This window comes from Rhinolophus hipposideros (assembly GCF_964194185.1).
Source record: "Rhinolophus hipposideros genome assembly, chromosome: 20".
In the NCBI taxonomy this organism is placed as follows: Eukaryota; Metazoa; Chordata; class Mammalia; order Chiroptera; family Rhinolophidae; genus Rhinolophus; species Rhinolophus hipposideros.
This window is the reverse complement of record NC_138066.1, coordinates 19323294-19347360: the sequence shown is the minus strand read 5'-3', so window position 1 is coordinate 19347360 and position 24067 is coordinate 19323294. Positions and strand designations below refer to the sequence as shown.

At 35.1% G+C, this 24067-nt stretch overlaps 1 protein-coding gene across 15 annotated transcripts; it reads right to left on the bottom strand.

The window, feature by feature from the left end:
• Positions 1–484: 484 nt before the first annotated feature.
• Positions 485–24024, bottom strand: ZNF207 (zinc finger protein 207). 15 transcript variants are annotated; one of them, XR_013991982.1, is made up of 15 exons: positions 23830–24024; positions 22251–22377; positions 17852–17990; positions 17058–17225; positions 16853–16928; positions 16329–16376; positions 15198–15268; positions 13364–13521; positions 12125–12217; positions 10872–11114; positions 10115–10274; positions 9779–9962; positions 9479–9561; positions 6860–6914; positions 485–3115 (listed from the first exon to the last, which is right to left on the bottom strand). XR_013991982.1 is itself a non-coding variant. In XM_081029187.1 (12 exons), exons 1-12 carry the CDS (start codon positions 23868–23870, stop codon positions 9802–9804), a joined length of 1485 nt encoding a protein of 494 aa, XP_080885313.1. In that variant the 5' UTR covers positions 23871–24024; the 3' UTR covers positions 9111–9801. The 15 variants fall into 15 exon arrangements, 8 of the variants coding, with proteins under 8 accessions (XP_080885313.1, XP_080885306.1, XP_080885310.1 ...); XR_013991985.1 differs by having other exon boundaries at positions 17058–17228; positions 23830–24020; XR_013991986.1 differs by having other exon boundaries at positions 485–3112; positions 17058–17228; positions 23830–24020.
• Positions 24025–24067: the final 43 nt, after the last annotated feature.

Genomic DNA, 24067 nt, shown 5'->3' with positions numbered 1-24067 from the left:
CCAGCTTCACAAAACAATGCTATACTATTTTGGAAAGAAATGGACACATTATTCAGAAATAAATCACCTTCCCTGCTGTAGCAATTAAATGTTTTCACTTCAACTTCCATTTATTATCTTCTTAACACAACAATCCCAGGGAGGAGGGGAGAGTTCAAATCTCATCACCTTTTCCATGAAAATTACATATTGGATTAATGACGTTTTACTGTAATACAATGATTCCTACAAATATTCCAGAGAGCAAAGGTCCTTTCCCCCCATTTTTGCGATCAGTTGCCTACTATCATTTTTAACTGGAGCTGGAAAACAGAAGACTTAAGTAGACTGAAAAGAAACCACTGGGTTTTTAAACAGAAACATTTAAGAAATTCTTCTTGAAGATATTTTCTTTACCAGTCACTTAGTTTTACCCTGAAAAAAGCTTGAAATATAAAATTAGTATTTAAAGCACCATATAAAATAAAAAGAAAAGCCAAAGGAGTACGGTACATTTCAATTTAATCATTGTACACACAAATTTATAAAACGGCTAGACACACATACATTTATTAGGTCGCAAAGAGTCGAGAATTCTTATTCGTATCTAAATGTTATCTTAAAACTATGGCAATTTGGCTACTTTACTCTCAGCACTACCACCACATGCATTTAAAGTTAAATACTTACCAAATTTTCAATGTCTGCTTATCCTTGCTAGGAAAGGACAGAGTTCCTTAGAAATTTACTTCACTTTAAATCTTAAAGACATAAATTGGGATTCCATACTTTGTTTAGTACTTATCTAGAAGAATACATCACCATTATGACATACTCAGATAACAATTTTCAGACTTTAGAACACTATCACTGTTCAGACTAAAAAGCAGTAGAGCTGCCGGTTCATTTGGTTTACAAAGATCAGCAGGAGATAAAATATGAAAACATCCTTAGTTTATACTGACACCAGCTAGGATGTGGCTCAAGACGAGAGGGGGAAAAAACCCATGTGTTACACTTAGAGAAGGTATTAAACAGGGCATAAAGTAACTAAAAATATACCAAGAAGCTAATTTTCACAGGTATACAAGTCCCAGAAACCAGTATCTCTAACCTAAGTTTTTCATGCAAGGTTCGATTTAAGAATACACTGGAAGACTTATTGGGGCAAATCACTTTGTAAATTATATAACCACTATGCTGTACACTTGAAACTAATATTGAATGTCAACTATAATTGAAAAATACCAACAAAAAAATTAAAAATAAATTTAAGAATACACTGGCAATTTTCAAGCCTCAAAGAGAATCCTGTAAGCAATTAGTCCATATAAACATATTTTTAGGCCAGCCCTCCTTCAACCTCACCCTCAGTTTCATTGCTTATAAATCACTGCAACAGCTTCAACAAGAACAGACAGGAATCCTGCCTGGTATTTTAATTTTACACCCACACAACGTGGGAACCAATAGCATAGAGGGAAATCTTTTGGTTGTCAACAAAAAAAAATTTTAAGCTTAAAAAAAATTGTAAATGCTAGATAAAGTAAAAACCTTTCCATCTAAACAAAAGGAAATAATTTGTGCAAGTTTTTGCAGTTACAATTTGTTAAGTGGAGGTCAGAAAAACAGCCCAGATTACGAGGGAAATGTTACTAGCTAAACAATCACCTTCTTATTCTTAATATTCCCAATTCAGATAATATCTAGAGTGTAAAAATTCAGATTGCTCACTCTTTGATCAAAGTGTCCTGTTTCAGTTAAATTTAAAAGGAAAAATTGTGATATGTAAAAGTATAAAACAGTACTCACCAGAAAGGCAGCTTTAAAGAGATGGTTTTAAGGAAAACCATTTCCACTGTATCTACGCCATTTCTTATACAGATTAAACTGTGAAAGGCAATGAAACTTAAGCCCTTAGGCAATTTTATATTAAAAACAAATGGATATCTTATAAAATATATTTTATGTTGATAAATTGAGGTTTTAAAAAAATTTAACTGAACACGACTCATATAAAATAACATTAAGATAATGCATTTTCAGTGGCTAATCACCATCCCAGTTGAACAGGAGTACAAGATCAGCTAGTTGTATGGATACACTGTCCCAAGTTAGACATCATTACACTTAAGCCGTAAAGGAGGAAGCCACGAGGAAGCCATGCATCCCAGTCAATGCTACAGATTGAAAGGATGGCTTCGGCTTTATAAACTCTGTTGTATACTTTATTCTTCTCTCTTCAGTATTAAATTTTTATCAACATAAGAGCACAATTATTTAAAAGTTAAAGGAAATCTCTCAAGCATGGTTCAAGACAACAATGAACTCTGGTAGAGCCAATAAAAATAGTTAAGAACTTTAACAAATTTTTTACAACCCAGTTACAACCCTGTTGCCCCTTCAAAAGAAATATACAAAGAATCCATCTAGATTTCTTGATGGTTAGTCAGCTTTCATTTGAATATTTAAAAGATTTGTTATTCTTAGCTTCAAAGTAGAATGAACAAATGGTGGTGGGGCACCAATAGAATAGGTTATAGTTTACACAACAGAGGAACAAAATTAGTACTTATTTACAGCAAGTACTAAAAACAAAAAAGCAATGTAAAACATTTTCTAGCTTATGATTGTACACCATTTATCACTGTTAGAAATGAGGAAACTTGACTTTTTTAGGTTGATTCATACTGTAAGAAGTTAAAAGGTAAATGAGTACCACCACAAAAGTGGCTTAAGTAAAAGGCCCTCAACTCCAAGCCCTGCACTCCATATCATATACCAAAAAGAGCACATAGCCCTCAGAAACTTTCACTGTCTTTTCCTCTTATGTACAATATATCTATTTAGATCCAACCACAACCAAACAATAAAGGAGTATTACACCTTTATTACAACTTATTTAAAAAACCTACAGCTAATTGGCCCAAGTATTGAGTGTCTGAAAGTGTCCAATGGACCTAAAGATTATACTCACATTTAAGAAACTGCACAGCTTTCTTCCTTGTGTGGGTTATATGGATATGTTTGAAAAAAATAGGAACATCAGGTACTTACAGATAAAACTAACCTGTACTGGCAGGGCTGTGGGATTTTTCTTCTCTACCAGTAAGTAGCAAATGCTGAAATTCTGCTGCTAGTTAACAAAAACACAAATTGTATTAAACTGAGGAGTTCAATCCATACTTTAAAAAGTCAATGTGCATTAAATTTCCTCAGAGCCTGACATTAATACAGTAAAATTCCTTTCCCTAAGTCTTACAAAAATTACATTAGCTGTTCAAGTGACCTTATGAGAATGAGTTAGTAACACTGTATATCTCTTGGACACAGCTCAATTTTAATAAACTATGAATTCCAATGTGTATTACATGGAAATTTTGCTTACTCTAAAACGGGGGGGCATGTATCTAGGGAAAAAATCTCTTCAGTGTGATAATTTCTAAATTTAAGTATATGAAGACACACTCTACAGAGGCAAACAATTTTTAATAGTTTCTAGTTTGATTTTCAAAAAACTGATTTCACTTTCTTGTATTTTCAATTTTAAAAGCATGGGATGAAAAGTAAATTCTACTGCTTCTCGTGGAAGTACAATAAAGCAAGCTAATAACTCAAAGGCTTTGCTCAGTAACTACATGCCCCTCATTTCTAACTTAAACTTAGAGAACTTTAATAACCCTTCCCTTGGTTCACTTGGGTAGTTAAGCAGCCTTGTTTCATTAGAGACTGGGAAATGATGCTGCAAATCTTATTTATTTTCATCTCTGATTGCTGAAGTATCTGAATATTGAGCATAAACTATGTTATAATAAATGACTTGGTGAAGCCTTAGTAACAAATGCAAAGCAAGAGCAGGAATGTGGTTACCTTTCATTACATTTAAGGTTCTTAAGTCTAACCAAATTATACAATGGCCTCTCCCAAATAATCGCTAATACAATGGCCTCTCCCAAATAATCCCAGTGTAGTTCACTGGGCAGCACACACCATTCTTCATTTTTATCCAAGTTGGGCATCAATGACTTTCACTGCCAGTTCCTCAAAAATTCACTGAAGGTGAAGGCATAAATACTTTAAAAACCCTACACACACGGCTTGGAGAATTCCAATAAAGGAATTTCTCATTTTACAAACACAGCATTACACAAACCCCTGAACAAATACACAGCACATTACTGAAGCTGTGCCATTACAGGATCGAGAATGGATGGGTTCCACATAATCAATCATTAAAAGTTTACTCACATGTTATCTTCTCTGTAATTTGATCAAAAGAAAACATACACATATTCTCATAATATAGCTGGTGATTACATGCCTCCTAAAGAACCTAACACGAACCAGTCTTGATTTATAAGAATATTTGATTTGCTTCAAATGGAAATAGTTCAAATTAGCTTCAATGAAGATCTCCTTTGGGTCTCCAATTTCTGGCTTAATATGACTTCTACATCTTCCTTAATACAGGTATGTTCCCGAGGACACATGATAGTAATTGAACAGCTTTATAGAGATGATTCAAAAATTTCAAACTAACATAGCTTCAAGTCATTAGTTTTTCAGAATTGGGAAGAAAATGAAAACATCTTCCTTTCTTGGCCAAATTATTATGCAAAAATGTATAGAGGCCAGAGCTGGAAAAGCAATGCTAATAAAAAGAAATTCTCTTCTGACCCTTCCTAACAGAAATCTAGTTTTTTAAAAATCCTACTTTTAAATCTGTTATTTCCCAACAAAAATGCTAAGAACATGAAGACTTGGAAAAGTTGGCAATATTTAAAGTATTAGGGATCTTAAAGTCCTGCTTTCCCCATTTCCTATGCATTACTTTGAATTTGATGCATAATAGGGGATACCTAAGAGCCAAAATATTAAAAATATAGTTCTGAAAATTCAACATTACAGAATTGTATCACTATGTTCACAACACTATATACATCATTAAAGTAATTGCTTCTTATTTTGCCAAGAAATATTACACAGAAAACTTAAGATGGTTTCTATGCTAGAAAAACAAGTTATTTATTAAAATGATTCAGATGACAGAAAATAAAAACCTAAGGGGTAAAAAAAGGCAGTAAACTTTACTAATATTCAAGTCATGAGTTAGTAAGCAGAAGTATAATTAGGGGAATATTTACCTACAAAAATCTGTCTTATACTGAACAGTCTAATAACTGAACCCCTCCGTTTCAAGACTTTTCCGTAAAAGTTAAAGAGAAAATGGTTTCATTTTGGAGTAAGATACAAAAGTTATTCAATATTAGGGAGGTAAGTACCATCTTTTAAAAAAGACAAACCTGATTTACACAAAATTTTAGGGTACTTGTTTAATTATTTTATCCCCTAACCAACACAAATGTTAATTTACTCAAACAAAATTTTATCTCAGTGAAGAGGTGACTTAACATTTCCTTTCATTTACCAAGTTTTACCAATGGACGTTAACAGACACCTGAAAGTTATGTAATTCTTAAAATCGTATTTAAGTCACAGACAGAAATATCAAAGAAACTACATCTTAAATTAGATATCTGTATCACCCTCGACAAATTCTGTCAACAGCTTCACTCTTGAATATTTCAGTACATTGGTGGATTGTGAGTGCAACAAAAGACATTTCCAACTAAGGAGCTTAAAAGGTGTTAATTATTGAGGTTATAAAATGTTCTAATGGAATATTTTTGTTGTGACAAAATTCTTGTATCAGACATTAAAATCTACACCCCATGATTCAGTTACAGAGAAAAGCGTGTATGTTTTAATTAAACAGGTGAAAATTTGGAATTCATTTAATGAGTTTTTCTTTATGCTTCCAAGAATTAAAACAACACAGAAACACAATCTGGGTTTGCTAAACGTTGTACTTCATGTTACTGTTCAGAGGAATATGCTATCTGGATAAAATGGTGGCATAAACACAGGAAGGAATAAAGGTAATCCAGGTTTCTGTTTTGGCCTCTTCCAGTTCCCTTTACCCCCTACAACATACAGACATAAACACAATTGTTCTCATCGAAGAAACTTTAGTTGAAAACAAACGTGGGTACTTCTCATGTATGCATATTGCTTAAATTGTTGTGCAGCAAGGCTAAAAATGAACCTCAAAATTATCGTTTCAAAACCATAGTTCAATATACTAACTTTACCACATGACACGAATTCAGTTTGGCTATCTGAAAATTAGCATCTATCCACACTGACAGGTCTGTAATACTCAAACTCTTGTTATCTCAAATGTGTAGTGTATAAGCATTCACACACACACACACACACACACACACACACACACACAACACACACACACACACCACCTTCCCACTTTTCACAGGGCTCTACATTAACATTTGCTCTAATGTGGTGAGGTTTTAAAAATATTAAAAAACACAAGCATTTCCAGATGATCTTTCAACCTCAATGTTCAATGCATAATGTTGGGATTAATTCAGTACCCAGTGGCATTTCCAATAATTAAACTTATCCTTGAGGTTAAACTTAATAGTTTGAAGATAAAACAACCAGTAAGGTTTTCCTAAAAGTGAAAAGTGGAAAATTTAAATGAAACATTTCATGCCTCCAAATTAAGAACATCAAATTCTGCCAATTTACTAAAGTTCAATATAGCAGCAACAGCTTTACGAGGCTGTTATAACACAAAGTAAATTACATAAAATTACATATTATCAAATACTTTTTATTAACACCACAGTCAAACGTGAATATTAATATAGAGCCTTCTCTACCAAGAGTATAAAAATCCTACGTTTAATTAAATTTAGGGGCCTTCACCAAACTTGCTGCAAGTTTGGGGACATAAATATCCAACAGCCATCAAGCTGTGAAAGCCCCTGTAAGGAATAAAATAAATCCCACTTGCCTCAGACTGAACAGGGCAACACTGAGACTCAGCCTCAGCCTGTCCTATGGCAGGGCTATAGGAAGAAGAAAATTTTAATTTTAGAAAAACATTACCCAATTAATTTAAGACATGCATTTTTTAAAAAATCCCAATGATCAAGCAAGCAAAAGAAAAAATAGATTAAAAAAAAAAAAAAACTACTGTCCACTATAATTCCACTGAGCCCATTATTATTTTTGTTGGGGTTCTCCCTCCCAAATGCCTGTTTAATTAAGCTAAGTTCAATATGTAACTTGATCAGTGAAATAGAAGTTTCCCCATTCCTAATACTAAAATGTGTGAAATATTACTAAAATAGTCAGTATTTAAATCAAAATGGTAATTCCAGCAGTCGCTCAAAAGTTGTTCCTCACATGCTGGTCTTGATACTGTCATATAGTAGTAAAATCTATACAATAGAAACTAGTGCCAGACAAATTTTTAAGTCACTGTTTGTTTTTTGAAAAAAGCTTATATGAGTGGATATTAAGGTAGAGCCAAGGATAGCAGCCCCATCAATCTGATAACTTCCTAAATTATGGCAACAATGCCTGCCTGATATATCAAGTCCCAAAAGTTGTCCTCTGTAAGGGCAGATGAAGTTTAACTTCGACTCAACTCTTATTTAAGGAAGCATTAGTCAAAGTAAGAGTTAATTATTTCAACGTAATTTGTTCCACTCATGATTTCACTACTATGGACCCCAGAAGCAGTTAGGTAAAAGGTCTTTTCTAGAAGCTTAACTATGCTAATATATGCACAAATTACACTTTAAATATACTAAACGGGAACCACCTGGGCCATATACCTACAGAACACAGGACATGGTGTGCTCAAGTTTAAGTGCCATGCATAACACTTTGAATTGACTTTTAAAGAGAATTCAATCACTTACTTAAAGGTAGTATTTTCTCCTTGCAGACCTCAGAAAGCAAAAAACCTTGACACAAAATATCCGTTCTCTTTGCATTAAATGCAAATAAAGCTTTGCATAATTTTTGAAACATGCCATTTTTACGTTAAAGATTTTCAACACAGATTGTTCGTTGGCAGTATAACAAATGTGCTGCCAAATCTAAGTATAAGTTAATTTCAAAATTAAGTAGGTAGGCTTTTGGTGAGGGGATGGATATGAGACTTGACTGCTAGGAGGAAGGTGAAATGCCTTCTTGGTGCTACCTGAATGTTGCCTTTTCAAACTATGGAATTTTCTGACCCTCAATGGCACCACAGCACAGGAGCTATAAAACCATTGGTGCAAAACATCAGGTTTAAAGTAGCACTCTGCTCTTTAACAATTGCAATGTTTTGTTTAAATGAGTAACTTTTACATGTCACTTAAATATTCTTTTTATGAAGATTAAAACACTTTTCAACACTTTCCTACAAGGTTAATGCCTTTTTTTAAAACAAAACTTCAGATTTCATGTCTAATATTCACACCTTCACATAAAGGCTATAAAGAAATGTTACCGTTTTCTTAGAAGTCTTAACTTCGAATTCGTTATATTAATAATTACACTCTACAGGTCATTTGATACTTAAATAAGCGTAAAAGTACCCTGTAAAAGATCAAAAAGTAGATGCCAAAAAAGGACAAGAGGAGCTATTACGGGAGACTTGTAACACAAGTGATAACAGCAGTCATCTCTACAGTAAAATTCTCCATAGGAACATCGTTAACATTCAAATTTCCAAGGATACAAGATTAGCAGTAAAGCCACTTAGGCTTAGTAACAGAAGACAGTCATCTAATCAAAGACATAATGTAATCTTTCAGGAACACAGTAAGAAATTTCAAATCTACTAACCACTCTAACAGAGCCACACATATTCTCACGTTGCACTTAGAAAAAATACCCATCTATTAATAGCATAAAAAGCTTGTACCTAAGCTTCTAGAAGTTTGCACCTGAAAAGCTTCTGAGGTCCACAAAGAAGGAAATGAATGGGTCTGGCACTAGGCTCTAAATATCACCAGCAGGAAAGAGGAAATATTAAGGTTTATATTTTAAATATCTATGACATCTAACGAGTATTGACATCAACAGGGTAAAAAGGTGATACAATACAAAGATGTGATACCTATTACGTAATGTCTCATACATATCCTAAGTTTTTCTGTTAACTGAAGCACTAACATACAATTCTACATATACTGTCCAGTTTAAAACATGCAGCTAAGGAACAACCTACAATTCAAAGACAGAATCCAGTAATATATCAAAACTGTATTGGTAACTATGAATTTTATTATGTGGACATCTAATGTGGCATGCATTTGTACAAACCTTTCAGGCAGTGGTCCACAGCTGGGTTATGAATAAAAAGGCATAAATTTTTCTCTCATTTTATTACAATGAAGTTTAACAGTACAGAAAAGTCACATGACCTTGGTGGGTCAGATTTCGTAAACCCTGCAACATGAGGAACTCTAAATACATTAAATATTGTTACACATTCAGACTTCCAATGTACAGGTACTTGGAAATAGTTACAGCCCTCACCAAGCTAGGTTGGGGACATGAAGTCCAACAGCATCTGAAGTGCTGTGAAGGCATAACTTTACAAATAGCAATGTAAGCTTACAGAACTTGCCTTTATTAAGGTGGTATGGTCATGTAATTCCAGCGCCTTCACAATATAACGAACCAAATTTACTATACTTCACTTCTAAAAACCTAGATGAAACATGAAAAAGAAGCCATACAGTATAAATTGCAACTTCAGGAAAAGTTCCTGCTTTATTATTCCAAATAATTTTTCCCATGTAAAATAAATGTCCAATAGTTCCTGGTATGTGGGAAGATAATGTTTGTTAAAGTCACAATGAAGCCTTATTGACGGAAGCTTGGCTATATAAACAGCACAAGTTGAGAAAAGGTTTAATCTCCAAACCTATTAGATTGGGTGAAGTGAGATCAGTAACGGCCACCTTGCGACATTACAGGAGGTCTCATTCCCATCGGAGGTCGAGGAGGCCCACCTTGGTAAGGGGGTACCATTGGTGGTCCCTGCCCATACGGTGGCATACCACCAGGAAGGTAACCTGGCATGCCTTGATGATGACCACCATACTGACCTAAAAAACACATTTAAAACACAAAAAAATAGATTGAGTTGGTCCATGCATTGTAGTTTTAAATGTTATTTTACAGATAACTCTATTGTATGTGTACACACTACACATACAAAAAAATCCAATAAATAAAATCAACATAAATAGAGGAATACCATGAGGTGGCATTGGGGGTCTCATTCCTTGTTGCTGTGGGATGCCTGGCTGTGGTGGCATCATGCCTCCAATTGGTCCAACTGGTGGATTACCAATGGGAGCCTGTCCTGGACGAGGAAGATTACGCTGATATTTAGGTAACTGTGCCCTTCTCTCTTCCTAGGAATAAAAATAAGCATGATGGTAAACACCTGAATGCAGAGATTCATTAAGAATAAAGGCAAGCATCTAAAACCTTATAGAGTAATTCTTTTTAAATGTATGCTTATTTCCCAACCAATTACTTTTGTCCCATAATCAATTCAATGACTTAAAATCTCGATGCCTTAAGAAAACCTCACCTATTTTTATATTTTAAGCACAGATAACAACTTTCTAGAAATTATAAATTGTTTCAGCAAGAAAGTGTCTAGTGAAGAAAATATATGGGCTTCAAGGCGTCTGCAGATTCTACCTCACTGAACTGTTTCTTCAATTAATTTACAAATCTATGTCTAAAATGATTTTTATAAGTATGAACCCAACTTACTGTCTTCTTTTAGAAATAGTATGGGGAAAGGGAATGCATTTGAGATCAAAACATGCCATTATTCACTTTATTTTGTGGTTCTTAAAAATCAGAATGGTAAAACCACTTAGTAAGCATTAAATCAGATCATAAGACCATTAGTGTAGAAATTAACATTTTTCAAATGGACAACCTGCCACAACGACATTCAATCAAACTCTGCTTAGTAAAAACTGTAAACAACTCACCAGCGATATATCCTCATCTGGATGGATCAACTTACTGGTTGCACTGGTTGTCGTAAGAGTAGCAGGCTTACTTGTTATTGAAGCTGCTGGTTTAGCTGCAGTGCTGTTTGTTGTACTAGTGGTTGAAGCTGTAGACTGTGTATAAGCAGGGAATGTAGGCTTTGGGGGTTCTGTAGTTGTTGCAGGGGTACTATTTAAGGGCTTGAAATCTGTACCAACAGGTCCTTGGACAGCTGCCTGAGCCTGTAAAATACAATCTTTCATCAACGAAACTTCAAAACCCAAAATTTAGTAGTATACCTAACTACCAATTTAATGTAAAAATAAAACAACATTCAATAAAGGACCAAACTTTAAATAAAATTAAAACAAAGTTAACGTGATAAATGTTCCACAAAACTCAACATAACACATAAAAGTATCAAAAGAGACTGGGTCAAAGTCACATCTGAAACACAGAATGGGAAACAAGAAAACAAGTAAGGCTGCATATGTATCCTTCTCAGATGTCATCTACCTCCTCACCAAGTTATTTCATTTACAAAGCTTTGTATTCCAGATTGATGAAATATAGTATTATATAAAGGAATGGCACGTTCTACTTTTACTATTCTGAATTCGTTGTTTAATCTACCAAACAGCTCAAAAAAAAAAGTCAGAAATTACAGAATACGTACAAATGTTTGGATCAATTTCAGTTACTACAGCATACCATAATTAATATCAATGGTGACACATTAAAAATATGTACGCCAGAGATATTCTTTATATAGTAACACATGCCCTCCCAATTAACAATGGCTGGATTCTCAGGACAAAAAGGTTTAGAAGGATCTTTTAAGTATAAAGTTACCAGTAACAAATGTGTTACTTTTTGTAATACCAAACATCTGAAACCAGTAGACTAGGACAACTTTAGAACCAAATGCAGAGTACTAAATTTCCTTACATTACATGTGATGCATTAGATTAAATGGCATAAATCAAAATAGCTTAATCATGCATCAGGCTAACCATCGGCTACTATAATGCATTTACTGCTTACATGCTTTTAACCCTTTAGAACCATAGAGGTTTGGGGAACATTTTTTTTCTGAGTTCAATTTTTCAAATATCATTGATTTATATACCATCAATCTTTAAAAAAAATTAAGTAGTATATTTTTGGGGGAAACGTTTAGTTTGAAAATAGGGTCCAAAGGGTTAAGTTATAAAGCCATTTTAAAAATTTTAAACTGCAACTCCCTGCGTACTTGTGCTGTGCTAGGAAACAGAGCTTTAGAAGATGCAGACAGACTTTCTGAATTGGATGAAGCTGTACTTGAGCTTGTTACAGGTGTCCCCATCTGTAGCATAAAAGAAAGGAAACAATGAAAAGTCTCCAAACAAATGGGTGAAAATAAGCCATGTGGTAGACTTTTTTTTAGTATAGTTTACGATTTTGTAAATGCAAAATATAATGTAATCAAATCTGATTTATTTCAAGAGGCAGGCAGTTAATGCATTTACAATAAACAAAGTGACAGTATAAGCCTCAAAAAAACCCTTTTAATTCTACACCAGTAAACCTAGTTAACCAGTTTCTTGCCTAAAACTAATGTTTTGCACTGTGATATTTCAAGAATGCTACCTTAAACTGAGAATTAAGGTCACTAACACTTCAATCCAATTTGCTATCAATGACTCTGCAAAAGATTTTTGCCAAAAAATTTAACATCTCAACAAAATCCCCACCCACCTCAAAATCCTAAGTTAATATGCTTAAAGGGCACTTAAAAAGTAATGATTTTTAATTTAGCAACTACAAACAAAAAAAAAATTGAAAAAACATCTAATAATTTTAGAGTGAGAAATAAAGAACATACATCCTTATCTTCTAAATTCTGAATGAATTACATACATCTGCTTAATTCTGAATGACACTGAAAAAAAAGGGTAACAACTATTATAGACATGCTATATATAACAGAAGCATTTTTCAATTCTGAGTTCTGAAGACAAAAGCAGTAGCAAATTAAGTGTGACTAGGTCAAAAGCAATGAAATGATGCCCTTCCAGCAAGTGTGCAGTATTGTAGCTTGTCACTGTTCTAGACTAGAGGAGAGCCCAACAAATGATTTGCTAAGGTCTTAGGATTTTCCTCAGGTTTTGCTTTCATTCTACTCATAATTCAATAGGTAAGACCTCTAAACATTATCACATATTTAAGTCCCCAAAAATTAAACTTTCATTCCTAACTAAAGTTAGAATAACCAGAGTTCAGCCATTAAAAAAAATAACATAATACATTATCTCTGGCTCCAGCTGATTTTTTATTAGTACATGAAATCAATGTGTGAAAACATGGAAGAAAATAGACCATCTTACTATGTTAAATAAACTACTAAAATTTAATAAACAAAAAATTGACCTACGACAATTTCAAAGTTTTGCAAACAACTGCACTTTACCTTTAAATGTAAGTGCATTCCTTTTCATGAATTTCATCTTACCTGTCCGGCACTGGGGAAAAGAGGCTTAGTAACTGGAGGCTGTGGAGCAGGAACTGTTGCTGTTGGTGCAGGTGGTCTATTAAGAATACCTGGTGCTGAAACAGCCTGTGCTTGAGTCATTGGAGGAATTCCAGGACGTGGAACAGGAGGGGGCATACCTATACAAAAGAAATGTTGGATGGAGGACCTAAGTAGTTAAAGCCTTTAGTTCAGAAAAAAGTATTTTCCCAAAACTTCACTGCTAAATTATACCATATTAAAAAGGCTTCTATCTATATAACAAAGTTACTAACAATTGACTGCTGAACTCAATGAAATCCAAAGAAATAAGCATTTTGCCCCTCGGCACAACCTTGCCTCAAATTTCCTGTTCTTTTACATCTCTTCAGAATTTTGGGAAGTGAAAGATACCACTAGACACCCTCTATTTGGATAAAGCAGCAATTAAGCTTACTGATATTACTGATTTAGAAACCCTTTGAAACATGTAAGAGAATTATGTCAATCATCTGATAGATATTCCCTGAACTCTAATGCAAATTACAGTAAAAACTTTGATAAACCACATTATCCATAAATTTTCCCAGAAAATTAAGTTATCCATTTAAACACTTTAAATTTTCCTAAAATGCATCACTAGTGCATTCTTTAAACTTCCTCAACATAACTTAAAACATCTAATGTGCACTATCAAATGAACATTGATTATACTGTATTACTTTAAATGCCCAAAATTATCTTAGATTATCTTAGAGCATTGTATATGTGGAACTGTTGCCTATAAATTAATGGCTGCACTGGTAATGATTAAAATTTGGTGCTGCTTTATTTTTTTGGTTCCTTTTATGTCAACTATCACTTGAGTACTTCTAAATCTACTATGGATTACAACCCAAACTTGCTAGGATTAAGTATAAAAAAGCAAGGCAACCAAATGAGAGCGTCCTGCAGGCCCCTGTGGCACACTTATTTGGCTCATCAAATCATTTTCCCCACATTATAGTCTAAGAAGTCAAGTTACTTCATTTCCCAGGCCCCTTTGCAGCTAAAAGTCCATTAGACCTATTTCTAAGCAATAATACAGGGAAATTACTTTGCTCTCTAATAAAAGAAAAAGGAGAGCACATTGCTGTTGACATCCTTTCTTGCCTGAGTCATCTTGTTACCACTGAATGACATAAACGAAGGAGAAAAGCTATGGTTAATAAAGCAGAAAATTTAAAAAGCATGGATTCTTGATATCACTAAAATCATTAAATCTACTACTGTGTTTCCCTGAAAAGACCTAGCTAGACCATCAGCTTTAATGCATCTATTGGAGCAAAAATTAATATAAGATCCAGTATTATATTATATTGTATTATTTATATTATAATTACATTCCCGGTCTTGTATTAATTTTTGCTCCAAGACTCATTAGAACTGATTGTCCGGTTAGGTCTTATTTTGGAGGAAACACAGTACTTTTCTTTTTGTTGAGTGAGATAATAAATGTCTACATTGTTAAATGTCTGTCTACTTTGAGTTCTCTAATACTTGCTAGAGTCTCCTCTATTACTTGTCTAAAATATTCCTAACAAATACAACCATTCTCTTAAGGATATAGGCTTTAGTGCATTCATTTTGGCTGTTTTGAAGCCCATTTTTACTACGTATTATAACACTAAAAAGGGGGGGACGTCATAACTCTTCTCATGGTAATTTTAAAGTCACCAACCTACAGAAATTTAAAATTACACTGCACCAGCGCCCATGAACCTATGTATTGCCTGAAGTATTTAAGAATAAAACATGCCAGCCATGTTAAGAAGGAAATTGTCAGAATATTTCATACCTGGTGGCATACCAGGCATCAGAGGTGGTATTCCTGGTCCAGGTGGCATCATTCCACCCATTGGCATCATTCTATTATAAAGCAAATTTTAAGAAACAACTAAAGTTAATCAACAGTATAAACGATTAGAAAAAATGTTGGCTAAATCCTGAATCAATAGATAAAAGACTTGAATTTGATCCCTAATACTGATACCAAGCTGAAAGAACATACAACACTAAAACAATCCTATCAAAATAAATCCTCTAAAAACCAGCAAACTCTTGAGTTTACCAGTAAGATTTGGGGGTGGAGAGTTCAGTCTTTGTTGACAAAACATTTTAATACATTTAAAGCCATTAGGAACAATATTATACTCTCCTTAACATATACAAGAGGCCTCATCTAAAATATGTGCAATAAGAAAACAAAATCACTTTTTGTCTCACTTGGAAAATATCCAGAGAGAATATAAATAAAAATCTCTATTTTAGAGTCACCAGATTTTTCTAAAGGAAAATACTAAATTACACCATAGAGGTAAGTTTTTGAAGGAGCACCAAAAAACTACCAGCAATGTTAAAGATAGTCAAAAGTAAACTCAGATTGCCTAATCTTTACTTAGAATAGCTAACACTAAGCCAGGACTTAAAAGCATAACCCATTATTTATTTTCCTTTCCCCAAAGAATTCATCTGCAAATACAAATATCCAATTCACTTAAAAAATTACAAGTCTGTGAATTTTTGATTTTAGGACTTTTATCAGAAGGTTAACTTCTATATAGAGCTTTTATTAGAAGAAAGTTCAATTACCTTCTATAATAATAAAGCATATAATTTGGCAAAAGACTATATAGTCTTTCTCAAATACCAACCCTTTTACTGAATCCCATTACTTTTAGCACTTAGGGGAGAATAGATGCACATTAGGAAAATGCTTTCTTTATATATAGATTTACTACTATTTCCTCAAAGATGTTTTATTTCCCTCCTTTCAGAGACCTGCGTCAATCAGCTTGCAAGTTTTAGAAGTTTTATAATGAGGAAGGTTAGAAAATTTCTGAAGTCAACTGAATAGATACCATTAAACACACAAGAAAATGACATTATGATTATACCTCCTGAATTACATCATGAATGAGATGCTTACATGTTTTCACCGCAAAATGACTGGGTGTATTTTCTCTGATGATGCAATCTGTGAAAATGTATGACAAAATCAAAATCTAACTGTGATTTTCAAAATACAGTGGGAAAGTGTACTGTTTACCTGTCACATCCAACAATATTTAAGTAAAAGTGATGGGCACGAGCACCTATTTATTTCAGTTCTTGATGATGAGACAAATATTTAAATCATTTACAGTTTGCTTCTTGTCACGACTACAAAGTGTCATGGACAGTTCTGAATCTCAGAAACTCAAATCTACAACCAACTGCTTTAATTACATCAGATGCAATTGAAGCATATGGCTGCCTACATACAACCTAAAACCCAAAAATCTATTCTCTTCAGAGGCAAATTTATATTCCTTACCCCTTTATTAGACAATTTTAGTATTTATAGAGCCCATACCTTTTAGAAGCAAAAAATACGTAAACATTTCATAAAACACCCAAGTTGAAAGGTCATTACTAGGCACAAGCCCACAAGCCAATTAAAAGTTTTCTTACCCAGGTGGCATGCCTGGCATAACTGGTGGCATTCCTGGCATCAGAGGAGGAACACCTGGCATTAACGGTGGTATGCCTAGAAACAAAATTTCAACAACAACAACAAAAAATCACAAATATTAAAAAGTTAGGAAGAATGTAATACTTCTACACCGTATCAACAAAGCCCTAAGAATATTAAATTGTAAGAAACCCTAAGTGCTACCTGGAGGCATTCCTGGTGCTCCAGGAACTGGTGGTAATCCTGGCTGTGCCATTGGGGGGATATAACCTTGCTGGGGTTGAACAGGCTGTGGCTGAAATGAAGTTGAAGCTGCAGAGTCATCATCATCATAGTCATCAGAATCATCTTGTTGCTTCTTTTTTTGACTCTCTGCTAAGAAAGTTTTAATTAATTTTTTCCCAGTTAAAGAAAAAAAACCTAAGTTTAAAACATTCAATATGTAAAAAAATCATTTCAGAGCAATTAGCTCTACTGTTTTCTTTCAAAAATATTTCAGGTGATACTGTTCTTTACTCTTCAAATGTGTTTTTAACCTATATTAAATTCCTTTCCCTATCCAATGACAGGTAAAAATAATTTTGTCAATTTTGTTTTTAGAAAACAGCTTTCTATTTCTCCCCAAAAGGTAAACTATGACAAAGGGTGATGTTTTTCCACAAAAAAAAAATTCCGTAGGTGATTAACAACAGCTCCTATCACCTATCATGGCTGCAAATAAATTTTTTTACAATTAGTGGTTACATAAATCAAAGCCTAGTACCTTCATTTTCAAAGGCCTGAACACTTAGTATTCAGTTATAAATAAAAGTATTATAATAAAATATTTGGAATGATCCAAATGGTATATTACACACGTACAAATCAATATCAAACATTAAGACAAAAAGAAAAAATAGAACTTAAAACTGTAATTCTGAATAAATCCACCATTGAATTTATACTTGAAAGTAGTAATAATACTCTCACAAGTGAAGCTGTATTTTAAAAAAGCATACCCTGTGTTTTCTGTTCAAGAAGCCGTCTTCTTTCATCCATGTCTTTTTCTGGAATACCTTCCATACCATATATTTCCAACTCTATGTCTGTTCTACCAGGTATTGCATTGGGTACAGCATCTATTGTCTCTTTATGCACCTATCCAAAACAAAAACAACACTCCCATCAAATAGACAAAAGTACCTCATAAAAGTCTTTTAGAAGAGTAATTCCAAATTATTTAGATAAAGACCACTTAGTATAGTGAGACTATCTGGATCCAATCCCCAGTTTTGCTGCTAATTATGCAAGGTTGGACAAATCATTTGACCTCTCTAGGCCTCAGTTTACTGCACCTATATGGTACCTAACTTCTAGTTGTTATTACAATTATATATAGTGTATATAAAAAACACATAGTAAGGGCTCAAGAATAAACACTATTTCAAGTTTATCATATTATCTTGCTTGCTTGAATTATCAACAATAAGCTGGTTGATAGTCCTACTGTAATCAGAAGTTTCAAGTGTGAATCAGGTAAAGCTTATGAGTCTTATTACATTAAGAATTAGAAGTAGTAAATTTTCCAAGAATGGATGTTGAGACAAGCCTGTAGTTATGAACTACAAAAGTGACATTGACAATTAGCATTACCCTAACTAATGAGTTATCTGGGCATTTAGCACTGTCACAGTAGTGAGCTTGTCATTATCCATCTCTGAATTTATTTAGTAGGACACAAAAGAGAAAAAGAAGTCATGGTAAAACACCGGGAATCTAGGACTTTTTTCACTGTATGGATTTTGCTCAAATGTTTCTAACCCTCAAACATCTGCCAATATGGTAAAACCCGTCAGTTCTGGTTTCTTTAACAAAAGGAAGGCATTAACTTAGGCTAAAGTACTTAGACTAGCAGCAGCAGCATCTGCAAGCTTATCAGAAATGCAAATTCTCAGGCCCCACCTTAGTCCTACTGAATGGGTGGTGGGGCCAGCAATCTATTTTAATAAGCCCTCCAAGTGATTCTGATGCATGCTTCAGCTTGAGAACCACTGATTCAAGCTAATGACTTGAATATATTTGTCCAAGCAATATTCATTTCTATCCTCCCAAGACACTTTCATGTTAGAGGTAATTAAAGTGTTTTCTTTTTAGAGATGTGTACGAAAGATTTCAGTGACATGCAATACAAATTCAGAAATTACCTTAATTTCTGATTAATTTTTAACAACTATTCATTATTGTGATTAAATGATCCATGAATAAAACTATTTAACAAGCGACTCAATCACTGTTTCCTAAGTTTTTTGGACTGTTACTATTCTTGATTAATGCAAATAAAGTAACTCATGTTCTTTAAGAAACACAATTACCTTCACATAATTAACTAGTCTCCACTACATTTGTAAGTGATAATAGCAAAAACAATTAATAAAATGTTGGGGGGGAAAAAACATGATTTATTTAAAATCCTCCCAACTAATGGCACAGTTAGAATTAGATTTCTTAGAATCTTGCCTAGTGTTAGTATGGGGTTGGTAGAAAAGATAGGAGCAAGTATGATGTGAACAATTTAAATACTAATGTCCTACGTTTATCATCTATAAAATTATCATCTATAAAATTAGAGGGTGTGTCTGATTAAACTGCCACCCCCATCTCACAGGTTGCTGTGATAGTAAGACTATATAAACAGAAGCACTTAGTCTATTAAAAATGTTACTAAGTTTCTCAACTGGGAAATCTCCTTCCAGCTTCCATTCCATTTGTCTGTTCTCTATAGTACAAGTCCTTGAAAAAGTGCCTCTATCATTTTCTTTTTTCTTTTTTTAAAGATTTTATTGGGGAAGGGGAACAGGACTTTATTAAGGTACAGTGTGTATTTCCAGGGCTTTTTCCAAGTTAAGTTGTCCTTTCAATCTTTGTGGAGGGTCCAGGTCCAGTTGCCGTTGTTAGTTCAGGGAGCACAGCCCACCATCCCTTGCGGGAGTTGAGGAATCAAATCAGCAACCTTGTGGTTGAGAGGACACGCTCCAACCAACTGAACCATCTGGGAGCTCAGTAGCAGCTCAGCTCAAGGTGCCATGTTCAATCTTAGTTGCAGGGGGCGAGCCAACCATCCCTTGCGGGACTCGACCTTGTGGTTGAGAGCCCACTAACCCATGTGGGAATCGAACCGGCAACCTTCAGCTAGGAGCATGGAGCTCCAACCACCTGAGCCACTGGGCCAGCCCCTCATTTCTCTTGAAAGCACTCCAATCAAGCTTTCATCCTCATCATTCTAGGAAATCATTCTTGGCAAGTGACCAATGACCTCAAGTTTGATTAATCCAATCTTAGTCTTCTTCATCTACACCACCATTTGAAAACTCAGTTAAATAACTCACAGTGAAGCACTTCGTTTGGCTTCCAGGGTACTACTTTTCAATCTTGGGTGTTCCTACTTTTTCAATCTCCTCGAATGGTTTCTTTCAAACTTCTGACCTGTAAATACTGGGAGTAGCCCAACATGGAGTCCTTGTACTTCTTTTCTATCTATATTCTACCCAAGAGAAGACATCCAGTATCATCACTTCAAATAGCCATCCGTATACTGTATTCTTCCAAATTTCTATCCCCAGCTCCAACCCCTCTGAACTCCAGACTTGGAGGTCCATCTGCTAATGTGACATCTCCAACTGGATCTTCATTAGACCTTCTCAAAACTAACATACCCACACTCAAAATCAACAAAAAAACAATCTTGATATCCTCATCCCTAAGCCTAGTCTTCCTGCAGTTTTCCACACCTCAGTATATGGTTACCTCATTTTTCACTGCTCAGGTAAAAAATCGTCATATCATCCTTAACTTCTCACTTTCTCTCATACGCCACATCTAATCTATCAGCAAATTCTCATCTCTGTCACCATCACCTTTTGCCTGGGACACTCATCTCCTAAATGGTGTCACTGTACCCCACAGTCAATCCTACAGCCAGAACGACCCTTCAAAACTGTGTACCAGAGCATGTTACATCTCTATTCAAACCTCCCTCATTAATTCTAAACTTCATTCAGAATGAAAATGGCCCACAATAGCTTTCAAGCCCTATATAAAGTGCACAGTGCTGTCCCTTTTCCTTTCCTTCAATATAGGAGAATGCCATAGGGCCTGTTATTTGCTGTTCCTTGGAAGCTCTCCCTTTCTTTCAGATCTCTGCTATAGATGTCAGCTTCTCATTCAGGCCTTTCCTAACTATCTTATGGCCCTCCCTATACCCCCTATTTTTAGTTTTCAATATTACTTATCCCAATAAGACAGTATTTACAGGTTATTTTCCTCCTCAACATAAATCTAAATTCAACCATGGTGACCGTTTTGCTGTACACTCAGTGTCTCATAGGAACTTTCTGTGACAAATGGTAATGTTCTATATCTGTACTATCGAATACAACAGTCATTCACCAGCCACATGTGGCTACTGAGCCCTGGAAGTGTGACTATAATGTGACTGAGGAACTGAAATTTTAATTTTATTTTAGCCGTATGTAACTTAGTGACTACCACAGTGGAAAGTTGTGGGTTGCATATGGTAGGCTCTCAAATATTTTTGAATGAATATTAAATTATTGTTGAAGTGCCATAACTGGAATGAAAAGGATCCATAATTTATTTTTAAACTAGAGGAAGAAACGGCTTGTTTTAATTTACCACCCTGCTTCCTACCAACAGAAGTTTCCAATGAATAAAGATTTGCTCATCTCACATCCCTCTAGGGTCCAATTAGGCAAAAATTCAGGCAGCTCTAAAACTGGCAAAAGTAGAAGAAATAATCTTGAATAAGACATAATGGCACTCATTAATCTTTAAAAATAAAAATTACAAAGCTCTCCCTACCTAGTAGTAAAAGGACCCAAGAAACTAATAAATTAAATGAAATAATGTTACCATTCCTAAAGGGGTCCACAGAATAAACTGAAATAAGCCTGGTCCCAAGCAAAAGATTTTAACAAATCCTTCAATGACTGAGTAATGGCAGCTAATTATGTCTTACTTCTTATGGATTAGAACTGGTCAGATTGCCCACAAAATTTAAATCACTGATCCTTGTTTCCTGACCCAAGTACTGAGGAGGTATTTTATAATCTGAACCTAGTAATTGTCACCAACCCAACCTAGAATGAAAGACATCAATAATTTAAAAAGACCAATATAAATTCTCTTTAAACGTTTAAGGAAGAATCAATTGTTTATCTTTTTGATGGCTAAAGAACAAGCTTTTTTTTTTTTTTAAAGCTGACTGGCCATCTTATCTGCTGTTTTGCAATAAACAAAAAAACCTACAATCGTGAAAGAAATATTCATGATTTCTTCCCATGCTGTCCCAAACTACAAGGGAGCAAAAATTACAAATAAACACAGAAGATAAACCGTTACCTGCATGCAATGTATAGCCAAGCCAGGTCCTGTGTACAATTTCTTATGACATATATGACATTTGAAATGTTTTGCTTTTTGGTGCTGTATAAGGATCTTCTCGTCATCAAAATCTCTATTACAATACCTGATCAATATTGTTAAGGTACAAAAATAGCACAACAATGAAACTGCTGATTTTTTAAAAAACTGTCATATAACAGGAGTAACATTAAACTATGGGAACAGCTAAAACCAAAAAGATTCTTTACAGAAACTTGGATTTTGATATTTAAACAATTAGGGATTAATTTGCCACGTAATTTTAGCATAATTCCTGGAAGCCCATAATCTCTCTTCACTACCTCTAAACACATTCGGTTAAGTCGCAGCATAGTTTTGTCAAATTTCTGTGTTTAAGAGATTTCTGTGAAATGAACATTTCTTGTGTTCACTATTTTACAAACGCACATTACTGACTGGAAGGGTGCAACGTTAAAAAAAAACCCAACATTATGTCAAGGCAGAATTTCAAGACAGAACGCATTAGATAGATTAAAAATAACCGAAATATCAAGATTCACGTAATGCTTAGAATTTTTTACACTATTACTTAGAATCTTAAGTTCATTGTGAGTAAGCCTCACAGAATTTCGTGTGAACAATCCACAGTTTTTTGCATTTCCGGATGAACTTGTGTTGCCAAGGAACGTCTTCAAACCACCGATGCGTCACATTCGTAAAACCGAGGAATTACCTCACTGGTAAGAATTCCCTAAAAAGCGCATTACAAAATTCTTAACCTTTTGGTTAACTATTATACAAACGGAATTCTGTAACAAACTGGTTACAAGAGAGTCAATAGTCAATAAAACCAACTTCATGTAAAATGTATTCACGCTTCCGGAAAAAAAAAAAAATTTAAACGGATGCTCCGTTAAGAGGCATTTTTTTTTTTTTCCGTCCCGCACAGCAGGTAATAGACGTCCGAAACTCCACCCCGCGAGAGCGCGCTCGGTGAACAGCAAGGCGCCGGCGGCTGGGACGCGGAAGCGAGTTCGCCCCCTCCACACGCGCGCAGGAGGAAACAAAAAAAAAAAAAAAAAAAAGGTTCCAAATCAGGGTTCATTCACAAGCTTTGACTAAACCACCGATTCTAAAAAATTAAAAAAAAAAAAAACCACCACACACGGATAAAGTGCGTGACTGACGCCGAATGCTCTCACCTAAGCCTCCATAGAGTCCATCAGCGTTTACCTCGGAAAAAATTCCCTTTGTTGAACCGTCCCCAAAACAACAGTATGGCAGGGTGGTACCCTGAGGCGACACTGTCCTTGATGGAGTCGTCCCAGCCGCCTCCCAGTGACTTAACCAAAGCAAGAACCTTAGTCACCGACTCCCACGACCCACAACCGCCAGGGCCTCTCGCCCTAGAGACCCGATTTCCCCGAGAAGACTCCCCAAATCCGACTCCAGCCACCGAAAAACCCCACCCCGAGGCCTAGATCCCAGACACCCTCCGCCACAGGCCAAAGCCAGGCCTCCCAGTCACCAACAAGCGCCCCCCGCTCGGCCTCGACTTCAAACTGACAAAGGATACCAGCACCACGGTTTCAGCTGCTTCTTCTTCTTGCGACCCATAACTGCGCTCTACAAACTAAAAGGGAGGAGATAATAAGCAGGAACAAACGAAGCGACAAATCGCGCACTCTTCGGACCCAACGGCCACCACCGCGTTCCACAGGAACCAGGCACAAAATGGCCGACGCCCTCGTTCGCCGCTCTGCCTCCCGTCAGGCACTGCGGCCGAGGCGGTGCCCGACAGGGAAGGATCACAT

Excerpts from the sequence above, each read along its gene's own strand:
- ZNF207 (XM_081029180.1), bottom strand. The coding sequence starts at position 23,870 with ATGGGTCGCAAGAAGAAGAAGCAGCTGAAACCGTGGTGCTG. Across the intron at positions 16,377-16,852 it reads ATGCCAGGCATGCCACCTGG|ATTGCATCATCAGAGAAAAT; the intron begins GTAAGAAAACTT and ends ACATTTTCACAG. Across the intron at positions 9,963-10,114 it reads ACCCCCAATGCCACCTCATG|GTCAGTATGGTGGTCATCAT; the intron begins GTATTCCTCTAT and ends TGTGTTTTTTAG.